Here is a 13,810-nt window from a genome sequence, read left to right as displayed (position 1 = left end):
CATGCGCACGCACACACACACACACACACACACACACACACACACACACACACACACACACACACACACACATGACCGCCATCAGGGCATCATCTACATGTACACATTGAGTCAGTTACATGAGTCATATAGACAGTTAGTCGACTCCCCATCTTGTTGATGTCTTTTTGGAGAAACACCAGGCAGCTAGTACTGCTATTTGCTAATGTCTGTTGCTATGAGAGTCTTGTCTGTGTTTTACCAGTAAAATATGATCAAAGAAAGACACAGGACCAGCTATGCCAAGACATGGTGTGTTCTGAAGACACCACAGTAATTACCTCAACATGCATTCATCACGCCATACACACACATGCTCACATAAACAAGAACAATTTACTGAACTCAAAGAATTAGGACATAAAGAGAAGTGACTCTCAGGGAATACAACAATTTATTTTCAAATGTTCTGGACACAGTGATGTGTAGGCCTCTTTGTAGGGCTCTCCAAGACACACACTGTTCAGATGGACTAGTGATTTCTCCTGGGAGAGCGAGGTGGGCTTCAAAGACAGTGGAATATTTAGCTCATGCCTCTGTGATTAGTCTAGATGGTCCCTGAGCCTCTGTTATAGATGTGGTAAATGAGGCGATGCTTCCATTGACCAGATTGGCACACATTCAACAAATCTGATTTGAACAAATCCGTTTTAACATATCCGTCATAATTTACAGTATGTATTGTAACAAACCCACAATGTGGTTACTTAAGTGTTATTTGGATATTTGGCTGTTTTCGCTGCATAACATTTAGAAGTTGTCCCTTTTCAGGTTTAGAAGTGACTGCTAAATGCTAACTCCCGTTAGTATAGCTAGCATACAGAAATCAATGGTGGTAGTCAGTCAATTATAACTGTAAATGCAATTTATTGGTTCAGATGACATGAACGTGTTGAGGTTGGCATCCCATACAAGCATCATAGTAATTTTACCTCAATATAGTGTGAAATACACATACAGTGCATTCAGAAAGTATTCAGACTCCTTTCCTTTTTCCACATTTTATTATGTTACAGCCTTATTCTAAAATTGACTAAATTGCAGTTTTTTCCCTCATCGATCTACACACAATACCCCAGAATGACAAAATAAAAACAGATTTTCAAATTTTTTGCAAATTTATGAAAAGTATAAAAACTGAAATATCACATTTACAAAGGTATTCAGACCATTTACTCAGCACTATGTTGAAGCACCTTTGGCAGTGATTACAGCCTCGAGTCCTCTTGGGTATGTCTTTGCAAGCGTGACACACCTGTATTTGGGGAGTTCTACCATTCTTCTCTGCAGATCCTCACAAGCTCTGTCAGGTTGGATGGGGAGTGTCGCTGCACAGCTATTTTCAGGTCTCTCCAGAGATGTTCGATTGGGTTCAAGTACGGGCTCTGGCTGGGCCACTCAAGGACATTCAGAGACTTGTCCCGAAGCCACTCATGTCTTGTCTTGGCTGTGTGCTTAGGGTTGTTGTCCTGTTGGTAGGTGAACCCTTGTCCCAGTCTGAGGTCATGAGCACTATGGAGCAGGTTTTCATTAAGGATCTCTCTGTACCTTTCTCTGTTCATCTTTCCCTAGATCCTGACTAGTCTCCCAGTCCCTGCTGCTGAAAAACATCCCCACAGCATGACGCTGCCACCACCATGCTTCACTGTAGGGATGGTGCCATTTTTCCTCCAGATGTGACGCTTGGCATTCCGGCCAAAGAGTTCAATCTTGGTTTCATCAGATCAGGGAATCTTGTTTCTCATAGTCAAAGTCCTTTAGGTGCCTTTTGGCAAACTGAAAGAGGACTGTCATGTGCCTTTTACTGAGGAGTGGCTTCAGTCTGGCCGCTCTACCTTAAAGACCTGATTGGTGGAGTGCTGCAGAGATGGTTGTCCTTCTGGAAGGTTCTCCAATCTCCACAGAGGAACTCTGGAGCTTTGTCAGAATGCGTTGTCATGGCTGTATGCTTAGGGTCGTTGTCCTGTTGGAAGGTGAACCTTCGCCCCAGTCTGATGTCCTGAGTACTTTGGAGCAGGTTTTCATCAAGGATCCGTCTGTTCTCCCATCTCCACAGAGTAACTCTGGAGCTCGGTCAGAGTGACCATCATGTTCTTGGTCACTTCCCAGACCAAAGCCCTTCGCCCCCGATTGCTCAGTTTAGCTGTGCGGCCAGCTCTATGAAGAGTCTTGGTGGTTCCAAAATTCTTCCATTTCAGAATGATGGAGGCCACTGTGTTCTTGGGGACCTTCAATGCTGCATACATTTTTTGGTACTCTTCCCCAGATCTGTGCCTCGACACAATCCTGTCTCGGAGCTCGACTGACAATTCCTTTGACCTCATGGCTTGGTTTTTGCACTGACATGCACTGTCAACTGTAGAACCTTATATAGACAGGTGTGTGGATTTCCAAATCATGTCCAATCAATTGAATTTAACACATATGGACTCCAATTAAGTTGTAGAAACATCTCAAGGATGGTCAATGGAAGCAGGATGAACCTAAGCTCAATTTTGAGTCTTATAGCAAAGGGTCTGATTACTTATAAAAATGTTATATTTCCGTTTTTTTTAATAGATTTGCAACATTTTCTAAAACACTGTTTTCACTTTGTCATCATGTGGTATTGTGTGTAGATTGATGAGGAAAAAAATAAATGCAATCCATTTTAGAATAAGGCTGTAACGTAACAAAATATAGAAAAGGTGAAGGGGTCTGAATACTTTTCGAATGCACTATATTAACAATAACCTAAATATAGGCTAATTTTGCTGGGGGGCAATGAGGAGATTCGGGATCTTTCCCCCACGGCCATTTCCCCCACGAGTTTCCATGGCAATTACATTGTTTTGGTCGATTTCGATTTACCTCTTTACCTCATCAATTGAACTGTGATTGATACCTGTGTGTTCTTTCTGTTCCCAGGGGTGGGATTCTGGCCAGGTTTGTAGCCACTGATGGAGGGATCACCAGAGTCTATCCCAGAAGGTATGCTCAGATGTCTCCTTCCGAGTTACTTAGATTAGCCCGATCCCAAACTGTAGGTGCTGTGGCCCACTCCTATTTTAAGAAGCCATGACAGGGGATTAATACAGGTAGGAGTTGGCTGATGCACAAAGCTATTTTAAAGTGTATATTGGTTTGGTCTGGATATGATACTGTTTTACTTCCCTACCTGCTCTGCTGGATCATTTCACATTTCATGGAGAGTCGGTTCTCCCAAATCACCTACAGAACATTAGTCCAGCCTAGAACATAGTTCACATACACTGGTGACGTGCTCCGTACAGATGGACTCTTTCTATTCCTCTCTGTCTATTTCTCCCTGTCTACTTTCTGTCTCTCTCTCTGTCTCTCTCTGTCTCTCTCTCTCTGTCTCTCTTTCTGTCTCTCTTTCTGTCTCTCTCTCTGTCTCTCTGTCTCTCTCTCTTTCTGTCTCTCTTTCTCTCTCTCTCTCTCTCTGTCGCTCTCTCTCTCTGTCTCTCTCTCTTTCTGTCTCTCTTTCTATCTCTCTCTCTCTGTCTCTCTCTCTCTCTGTCTCTCTTTCTGTCTCTCTTTGTCTCTCTTTCTGTCTCTCTCTCTGTCTCTCTCTGTCTCGCTCTGTCTCTCTCTCTCTGTCTCTCTCTGTCTCTGTCTCTCTCTGTCTCTCTCTCTCTGTCTCTCTCTGTCTCTCTCTGTCTCTCTCTCTCTGTCTCTCTCTCTGTCTCTCTCTGTCTCTCTCTGTCTCTCTTTCTGTCTCTCTCTCTGTCTCTCTCTCTCTCTCTGTCTCTCTCATTGTCTCTCTCTCATTGTCTCTCTCTTTCTGTCGCTCTCTCTCTGTCTCTCTTTCTGTCTCTCTCATTGTCTCTCTCTTTATGTCTTTGTCTCTCTCTTTGGCTCTTTGTCTCTCTCTGTGTCTCTCTCTCTCTGTCTCTTTCTGTCTCTCTCTTATTGTCTCTCTTTCTGTCGCTCTCTCTCTCTTTCTGTCTTTGTCTCTCTCTTTGGCTCTTTGTCTCTCTCTCTTTCTCTTTATCTCTTCTGTCTGAAGATTTTTATCATTACAGTGTATATCATCTAGCTGTCAAATGGGAATCAGTCTTGTTGATTGTTAGAGTGCAGCAGTTTGTACTAGGTTTGTAGCTATAATTGTAGTTTTTTTTCTGTGATTTATTTACTAAGGAAAGGTTGTTATTGGTTGTTATTCATTGGTTGTTATTCTTGTCTGAATTTAGGCAGGTGATCTTAGTAAAAAGGTTTATCTTATATTTATATATCTAACATGCAATTTAACTTGCACATCACCAGTTAGAAAACAACTTTGTATAGAGCTTTTTATGACTGGCTTGAATTGATTTATTATTGCATGTGAAGGAAATATGTAAAAGAATATGTTCATAAAAAACATATGTTTTCTTTATCTCTGGGCCAATTCCATGTCATTTTTCCAGTGTGTTGGGTGTGACTGTTATTTTGATCAATGTGTAGCCTTGTATCTGAGTAAAATCTTTTAGACATCTGTGTCTTAAAAATGTGCATACATGTATGCGTGAGCATGTGTTTGTGTGTGTTTCAGTGCTGGAGAGGAGTGGACAGAGAATGCTGAGACCTATGACTCAAGTTTCTACAAGAGGACTCTGGATAACAACATCTATATTTTCACCGCTCCATACTTCAACAGTGGGTTAACACACACACACACACACACGCACGCACGCACGCACGCACGCACGCACACACACACAGACACGCACACACACACACACACACACACACACACACACACACACACACACACACACACAGGGACCCAACGGTGTCTTCTCCTCAATGTGGTCTGTCAGCAAACCTCTCTCTGGGGACGAACGGCTTTCTCTACTGGCTGAGATCTGAGATGAGAGGCCCTCTAGTCCCCCCTCTCTCTGCTTCCTCTCATCTGTCTCTCCATCCCCCTCTTCCATCTGTCCCCCTCTTCCATCCGTTCCCCTCTTCTCTCCATCTCCCTCTTCCATCTGTCCCCCTCTTCTTTCCATCCCCCTCTTCCATCCGTCCCCCTCTTCTCTCCATCCCCCTCTTCCATCCGTCCCCCTCTTCTCTCCATCCCCCTCTTCCATCCGTCCCCCTCTTCTCTCCATCCCCCTCTTCCATCCATCCCCCTCTTCTCTCCATCCCCCTCTTCTCTCCGTCCCCCTCTTCCATCTGTTTCCCTCTTCTATCCGTCCCCCTCTTCTCTCCATCCCCCTCTTCCATCCGTCCCCCTCTTCTCTCATCCCCCTCTTCCATCCGTCCCCCTCTTCTCTCCATCCCCCTCTTCTATCCTTCCCCTTTCTCTCCCCTCTCTCCTCCTCTCTCCACTCACAATTTTTCATATTAGCTCTCTCTCTCTCTCTCTGCTACTTTTGACTCCACCTCTATGTATGTCCCTGTAGTATTACAGTACTCTATAGACCAGATCTCTGAGTTAAAGAATCCTTGTCTCCCCTCAGTATAAGATTCTGTTTTTCACTCATACTATACTGCAGTATGTACTCATACTGCCAAGCCACACATAATTTAAGGCCATTTGTCCAGTTACATCAGACCAAACAAACAAAGATTATATTCATCAGACATGATTCTTACCAAGCCTCACACAATTACTGTCATTGTCAAACAAGTGTCACTGTATGTGAATGTGTTGACACTCTTTCCTCTGCTCTCCCTCACTCTCTCTCTGCTGCAGAGAGCAGGGAGTCAGGCTATGAGTCAGGTATTCTGGTGAGCAAGGCTGTAGACCTCAACATAGATGGAGTCAACCTCAAACCAGCTGGTGAGTGGACAATACTGTCCCCATCCCCTTAGCCGGGTGCTTAGTTGTTGCAGTGGGTACTTCTGAAGTAAAACTGACAGCTTGGAGAATGAGATGAAACATCTATAGATCATTCTCTAAAGGGCTATGAAAAAGTCTTTCTGAATATGTCTTGTAGTGGTGGGGGTGAAACTGAACGTCTCCGCCTGGATGAACAACTTCATGAACGCCACCATCAAAGTCAACGTAAGAGAAACACTTTTCCCCATAGTTAAGAAACTATCACTTATATTTTGTTTGCTCAACAAGTTGCCCTTCATACATGGTGGTGTGTGTTCTGATGTGTTTGCAGTGCAAGGATGAAATCTGTGGCTGTCTGAAGAATAATAAGGTACTATGGTTTATCTTACTTATGAAAAATATTTTGAAATGTTGATAATGTTCTATACTGACTGATGTTCTCTCTCTCTCTCTCTCTCTGCAGCACGTTGACTGTGTCATCCTGGATGATGGTGGCTTCCTGCTGATGTCCAATCAGGATGAGTATATCACGCAGGTGAGTCTCCATCAACCAATCAGCTTGTTCTGTCAGAGAGATGTATGTTTGCTCTACCAGAGCAGGTTCAACATTCTGTCTGGCTATAGGACAGTTTCCCAGACCTAGATTACGCCTTGTCCTGGTCTAAAACATGTTCAATGGAGAGGATTAGCTTTAATCTGTCTCCAGGAAACTGGCCCTTGTGGAAACTGATCTGGATATGCTTTTAGCCAACCCCTCTGACTATCATGATAAGATATGATTTTCTTTTATTGTCCTCTGCTTCTCTAACACTCATTAATACCGAATGCCATATCATATTTGGCATGACAACAAACAAGTATCTAAAGCACAGATCTGAATGAAAATGGCTCTATGGCATCTACAGTATCCTGAAGTTAGTAGGACATAAATCCAATGTCTTAAAGCCAAGACACTCCTGTTGGAATGAGTACCAAGAGGTTTTCATTGGTTTGGCTGGCCACCAGATCTCTTCTCCTGCTCCTCTCTCCATCCCTGCTCCATCTGACCTGGATGACTCCAATCCATCACTCACTCAAATAGGTCATATCTACGCCTTATGACATGATTATGACATGGGTATGGCATCGTTCTGAGCCCATTGTGTCCTGTTAGAGTGTGTTTAAAAGCTCCTGTAGTACAGAAGTCTGCTTCTCCAGCAGAGTAAAGGGTTATTCTCTGGAACAGTATGAGAGAGAAAGGGAGAGGTTCCCACTCTGTTATGCTAACCCCTATTAAAGAGAGAGTTCACCCCTGTATCAAAGTTGGACAGATGTTTTCATACATTTCATGTGGTCTAAAGTCATGCTGAATCTGCATTGTATATCCTACTATACTCCTTATATCCTATATATATATCCTACTATACTCCTTATATCCTATATATATATCCTACTATATCCTACTATACTCCTTATATCATATATATATCCTACTATACTCCTTATATCCTATATATATATCCTACTATATCCTACTATACTCCTTATATCCTATATATATATCCTACTATATCCTACTATACTCCTTATATCCTATATATATCCTACTATACTCCTTATATCCTATATATATCCTACTATACTCCTTATATCCTATATATATATCCTACTATATCCTACTATACTCCTTATATCCTATATATATCCTACTATACTCCTTATATCCTATATATATATCCTACTATATCCTACTATACTCCTTATATCCTATATATATATCCTACTATATCCTACTATACTCCTTATATCCTATATATATCCTACTATACTCCTTATATCCTATATATATCCTACTATACTCCTTATATCCTATATATCCTACTATATCCTACTATACTTCTTATATCCTATATATAACCTACTATACTCCTTATATCCTATATATATCCTACTATACTCCTTATATCCTATATATATCCTACTATACTCCTTATATCCTATATATATCCTACTATACTCCTTATATCCTATATATATATCCTACTATATCCTACTATACTCCTTATATCCTATATATATCCTACTATACTCCTTATATCCTATATATCCTACTATATCCTACTATACTCCTTATATCCTATATATATCCTACTATATCCTACTATACTCCTTATATCCTATATATATCCTACTATACTCCTTATATCCTATATATATCCTACTATATCCTACTATACTCCTTATATCCTATATATATCCTACTATACTCCTTATATCCTATATATATCCTACTATATCCTACTATACTCCTTATATCCTATATATATCCTACTATACTCCTTATATCCTATATATCCTACTATACTCCTTATATCCTATATATCCTACTATACTCCTTATATCCTATATATATCCTACTATACTCCTTATATCCTATATATATCCTACTATACTCCTTATATCCTATATATCCTACTATACTCCTTAGGAGAATCCTGCAGGCTTCAATCCAAGTGAATGGCATGTTTTGGCTCTACTAGTTAAATTGGATTAGGTAGTTCAACCCTCCACATTCATTTTGGATCAAGGCTTTCTAATGCATAGAGCAGGCATCCATTTTAAGTCTTTGGTTGTTGAATGCTCCTCTAGTTCTCTGTGGGGTGTCTTGAGTACAACCTTGTTCTCTGTGTGTATCGATAGGTCAGTTCTTTATGAATAAATGTGTAGGTGTGGTAGTTGAACGCAGCCCTCTCTGTTCCCTGAATACAGATTGGTCAGTTCTTTGGGGAGGTAGACCCAGTCGTGATGATCAGTCTGGTCAACACGTCTCTGTACTCCTTCAACAAGACCTACGACTACCAGTCAGTCTGCGATCCTGAGAGAGACAGCAAGGCTGCTGCAGGGCCACGATCTGTCTATGTGGTGAGAGACACACACACACAGCACACACACATGCATAAATGCATTATCTTGCTTTGGTTACCTCTTCTGTTACATACAGTGCGTTCAGAAAGTATTCAGACCCCTTCACTTACGCTACAGCCTTATTCAACTATGGATTCAATCGATCAATCTACACACAATACCTCATCACGAGAAGCAAAAACAGCTTTTTAGAAAATGTTTGCAAACCTATAAAAAAAGGGAAATATAACATTTACATAAGTATTCAGACCCTTTACTCAGTACTTTGTTGAAGCCCCTTTGGCAGCGATTACAGCCGTGAGTCTTCCTGGGTATGACGCTACAAGCTTGGCACACCTTTATTTGGGGAGTTTCTCCCATTCTTCTCTGCAGATCCTCTCAAGCTCTGTCAGGTTGGATGGGGAGCGTCGCTGCACAGCTATTTTCAGGTCTCTCCAGAGATGTTCGATCGGGTTGAAGTCCGGGCTCTGGCTGGGCTACTCAAGGACATTCAGAGACTATTCAGAGAAGCCACTCATGCATTGTCGTGGCTGTATGCTTAGGGTCATTGTCCTGTTGGAAGGTGAACCTTTGCACCAGTCTGAGGTCCTGAGTACTCTGGAGCAGGTTTTCATTAAGGATCTCTCTGTACTTTGCTCCATTCTCCCATCTCCACAGAGGAACTCTGGAGCTCTGTCAGAGTGACCAACATGTTCTTGTTCACTTCCCTGACCAAGGCCCTTTCCTCCGATTGCTCAGTTTAGCCGGGCGGCCAGCTCTATGAAGAGTATTGGTGGTTCCAAACTTCTTCCATTTCAGAATGATGGAGGCCACTGTGTTCTTGGGGACCTTCAATGCTGCAGACATGTTTTGGTACCCTTCCCCAGATCTGTGCCTCGACACCATCCTGTCACGGAGCTCTACGGACAATTTGCAATTTTGCTCTGACATGCATTGTCAACTGTGGGGCCTAATATCGACAGGTGTGTGCCTTTCCAAATCATGTCCAATCAATTGAATTTACCACAGGTGGACTCCAATCAAGTTGTAGAAACATCTCATGGATGATCAATGGAAACAGGATGCACCTGAGCTCAATTTCGAGTCTCATAGCAAAGGGTCTGAATATTTATGCAAATAAGCTATTTCTGTTTCTTATTTGTAAAACCTAAAACACTTCGACAACTGTTTTTGCTTTGTCATTATGGTGTATTGTGTGTAGAATCATTTTTAGAAAAAGGCTGTAACGTAACAAATTTTGGAAAAAGTGAAGGGGTCTGAATACTTTTTGAATGCACTGTATATGCATATATTTTGTCCTTATGTTGTGAATTGTGCACTCAGTGCTGCTCTCCTCTTCACTCTCCAGCCCACTATAGCAGACATGCTGAGTATAGGTTGGTGGGCCTCCACTGCTACCTGGTGAGTAAATGGGCTGGTTACTGTAACTACTGTTTAGATATGGTCTGCTGTTTAGACCAACAGTAATATGTTTGTTTGTCTCTCTAGGTCGATAATGCAGCAAGTCTTCTACGGTCTCATCTTCCCCAGCTTCCTAGAGGCAGGTGAGTGTTAGGGTACAGTATATTGGATGTAATTATGTGATTATACAACAGTCAATTTATAAAGGTACAATATGTTTGTTGTCGCTTCAATGGGCTGTTAATATAGTGTAAATATCCTTGGGCTTTGGAGTAGTTATGTGGAGGAGTTGTAAGCACAGACCTGTTTTCTTTGCTTGTTTGTTGATTTGTGTTTTTGGTTGCGTTTGGTGACAGTAGTGGATTCTCTCTCTCTATCTCTGTATCTCTCTCTCTCTCTCTCTCTCTCTCTCTCTCTCTCTCTCTCTCTCTCTCTAGTGGACTCAGATGATGACATGTCAGCTAACATGTTTAAGGAGAGTTGTATCACAGAGCAGACTCAGTACTTCTTCGACAACGAAGAGAGATCCTACTCGGGAGTCCTTGACTGTGGAAACTGCTCCAGGTGTGTGTGTGTGTGTGTGTGTGTGTGTGTGTGTGTGTGTGTGTGTGTGTGTGTGTGTGTGTGTGTGTGTGTGTGTGTGTGTGTGTGTGTGTGTGTGAAAAGGGAGATTCTCCTTCCTGGATAATTGTAGATGCAGAATGGGGTCAGTTTCCTGCCTTCCTCTGTTTTCCAGCTGCTGTCGGCTGGGCTCTGATCAGACACATTACATTGATCTGTCAGAAGCTGGACACAGGGGGAAACAATGTTTGCTGAGAGCCCTCTCCCAAACTTTTCCCCTGTTTTTGTGCTGCAACTCACATGTGGTGTGAGTTCTGAATGTGGTAGAACTGCAGTGGGTATATGAGCCCCATGCGACTGACGTTTTTCTCCTCAATATTAATGACTAAAGACATGTAAACTTTAACGGGCACCATAAAGAGCTATTCCACAGACGAGAGGAGGCGGTTGCTCCACTGCACTGTAGTATGTGTGTGATTTATTAATTGCTGTTTGTTCATCTGAACCACATATACACCACATGACCAAAGGTATGTGGACACCTGCTCGTCGAACATCTCATTACAAAATCATAGGCATTATTATGGAGTTGGTCCCCCCCTTTCCTGCTATAACTGCCTCCACTCTTCTGGGAAGGCTTTCCACTAGATGTTGGAACATTGTTGCGGGGACTTGCTTCCATTCAGCCACAAGAGCATTAGTGAGGTCGGGCACTGATGTTGGAGTGATTAGTCCTAGCTCACAGTCTGCTTTCCAATTCATATGTGTAGGCCAGTCAAGTTCTTCCACACCGATCTCTACAAACATTGTCATGCTGAAACAGGAAAGGGCCTTCCCCAAACTGTTGCCACAAAGGAGCTCTGTGCAGGTCCACAGCCCACCTTGGGTCGCGACCCATACTTTAGGAAAGGCTGGCCTAGAATCTCATTGTATGCTGTAGCATAAAGATTTCCCTTCACTGGGACTAAGGGGCCTTTCCCGAACCATGAAAAACAGCCCCAGACCATTATTCCTGAGGCAGGTAGCGTTCTCCTGCAACCGCCAAACCCAGATTCATCCCTCGGACTGCCAGATGGTGAAGAGTGATTCATCAATCCAGAGAACGCTTTTCCACTTTTCCAGTTCAATGGCGGTCAACACAACTCCAGCCGACGCTTGGCATTGCGCATGGTGATCTTAGGCTTGTGTGTGCCTGCTCGGCCATGGAAACCCATTTCATTAAGCTCCTGACGAACAGTTATTGTGCTGACGTTGCTTCCAGAGGCAGTTTGGAACTCGGTAGTGAGTGTTGCATCCGAGGACAGATTATTTTTTTCTACACACTTCAGCACTCGGTGATCCCGTCTGTGAGCTCTCACCTACCACTTCGCGGCTGAGCCGTTGTTGCGCCTAGACCTTTCCACTAGCAGGGCAAAAATTTGACGAACTGACTTGTTGGAAAGGTGGCATCCTATGGCGGGGCCACGTTAAAATTCACTGAGCTCTTCAGTAAGGCTGCATGACAGTAGAATGGAGATTGCATGGCTATAAACACCTGTCAGCAACGGGTGTGGCTGAAATAGCCAAATCCACTAATTTGATGGGGTGTCCACATACTTTTGTATATATAGTGTATATCACCACGGTAGCCCATATGTGTGATGTCGCAGGAGGCGGAAGGAATGAGCAGCGTTTATGGTTTACTCTTATCTGAGGCAGATAAGAGCATTTTGTGTGTAAGCTTTGTTAGTCCGTTGGGAGTGTTTCCATTTGTTTTTGGGTTGAAATCTAGTGGAGCCTTTTCCTTCTGTCTTGGAATAATGCTGAATTCCATTGAAAGAATAAAATAACATTACAATGGAAGGGAAGTGTTCTCTCTCCTCTCTCCCCTCCCTCACCTCTCATCTCCTCTCTCCTCCCTCACCTCTCATCTCCTCTCCCCTCCCTCACCTCTCATCTCCTCTCCCCTCCCCCTCACCTCTCATCTCCTCTCCCCTCCCTCACTCCTCTCATCTCCTCTCTCCCCCTCCCTCACCTCTCATCTCCTCTCCCCTCCCTCACCTCTCATCTCCTCTCCCCTCCCTCATCTCCTCTCCTCTCCCCTCCCTCACCTCTCATCTCCTCTCCCCTCCCTCACCTTTCATCTCCTCTCCCTCTCCCTCACCTCTCATCTCCTCTCCCCTCCCTCACCTCTCATCTCCTCTCCCCTCCCTCACCTCTCATCTCCTCTCCCCTCCCTCACCTCTCATCTCCTCTCTCCTCCCTCACCTCTCATCTCCTCTCCCCTCCCTCACCTCTCATCTCCTCTCCCCTCCCTCACCTCTCATCTCCTCTCCCCTCCCTCACCTCTCATCTCCTCTCTTCCTCTCCTCTCTTCCCTCCCTCACCTCTCATCTCCTCTCCCCTCCCTCACCTCTCATCTCCTCTCTTCCTCTCCTCCCTCCCTCCCTCACCTCTCATCTCCTCTCTTCCTCTCCTCTCTCCCCTCCCTCTCCTCTCCTCTCTCCCCTCCCTCACCTCTCATCTCCTCTCTTCCTCTCCTCTCTCCCCTCCCTCCCTCACCTCTCATCTCCTCTCCTCTCCCCCTCTCTCACCTCTCCTCTCTTCCTCTCCTCTCTCCCCTCCCTCACCTCGCATCTCCTCTCTTCCTCCCCTCTCCTCTCTCCCCTCCCTCACCTCTCATCTCCTCTCCTCTCCCCCCTCTCTCACCTCTCCTCTCTTCCTCTCCTCTCTCCCCTCCCTCACCTCTCATCTCCTCTCTTCCTCTCCTCTCTCCCCTCCCTCCCTCTCCTCTCTTCCTCTCCTCTCTCCCCTCCCTCCCTCCCTCACCTCTCATCTCCTCTCCTCTCCCCCTCTCTCACCTCTTCTCGCATCCTTTCATGATGTACAGTATAATGCTAGGTATCTTACGATAACACTGTGTGTGTGTGTTTCAGGATGTATCGAGCTGAGAAGCTGCCCCACACTAACCTGGTGTTTCTGATCACTGATGCCAAGGCCACCTGTCTGTCTTGTGACCCCAGACCACTAAGACAAGCTGAGCAACCCTGTATCCTTTGACACGTACGCCCACACACACATACAAACCTCTACATTTGACAAGCGGTAACAGAAGCTCAGCAGCACTGTATCTATCTACATGTTGCTACCATTATCAAC

At 44.0% G+C, this 13,810-nt stretch overlaps 1 protein-coding gene across 4 annotated transcripts in view; it reads left to right on the top strand.

The window, feature by feature from the left end:
* LOC115125157 (voltage-dependent calcium channel subunit alpha-2/delta-1) overlaps window positions 1-13,810 on the top strand; it is a 191,920-nt gene that overhangs the window by 117,507 nt on the left and 60,603 nt on the right. For all 4 annotated transcript variants that reach the window (XM_065022513.1, XM_065022511.1, XM_065022512.1 and 1 more), the window contains 11 exons: window positions 2,947-3,009; window positions 4,574-4,677; window positions 5,720-5,806; window positions 5,964-6,031; window positions 6,138-6,176; window positions 6,270-6,341; window positions 8,555-8,707; window positions 10,059-10,111; window positions 10,199-10,254; window positions 10,549-10,675; window positions 13,588-13,700. In XM_065022513.1, coding sequence (XP_064878585.1) covers window positions 2,947-3,009; window positions 4,574-4,677; window positions 5,720-5,806; window positions 5,964-6,031; window positions 6,138-6,176; window positions 6,270-6,341; window positions 8,555-8,707; window positions 10,059-10,111; window positions 10,199-10,254; window positions 10,549-10,675; window positions 13,588-13,700 — 935 coding nt within the window. The remainder of the gene's footprint in view (window positions 1-2,946; window positions 3,010-4,573; window positions 4,678-5,719; window positions 5,807-5,963; window positions 6,032-6,137; window positions 6,177-6,269; window positions 6,342-8,554; window positions 8,708-10,058; window positions 10,112-10,198; window positions 10,255-10,548; window positions 10,676-13,587; window positions 13,701-13,810) is intronic.

This window comes from Oncorhynchus nerka, linkage group LG9a (assembly GCF_034236695.1).
Source record: "Oncorhynchus nerka isolate Pitt River linkage group LG9a, Oner_Uvic_2.0, whole genome shotgun sequence".
NCBI lineage: Eukaryota > Metazoa > Chordata > Actinopteri > Salmoniformes > Salmonidae > Oncorhynchus > Oncorhynchus nerka.
Note: the sequence above shows the minus strand (reverse complement) of the source record. Positions and strands in the feature narration are given on the sequence as shown.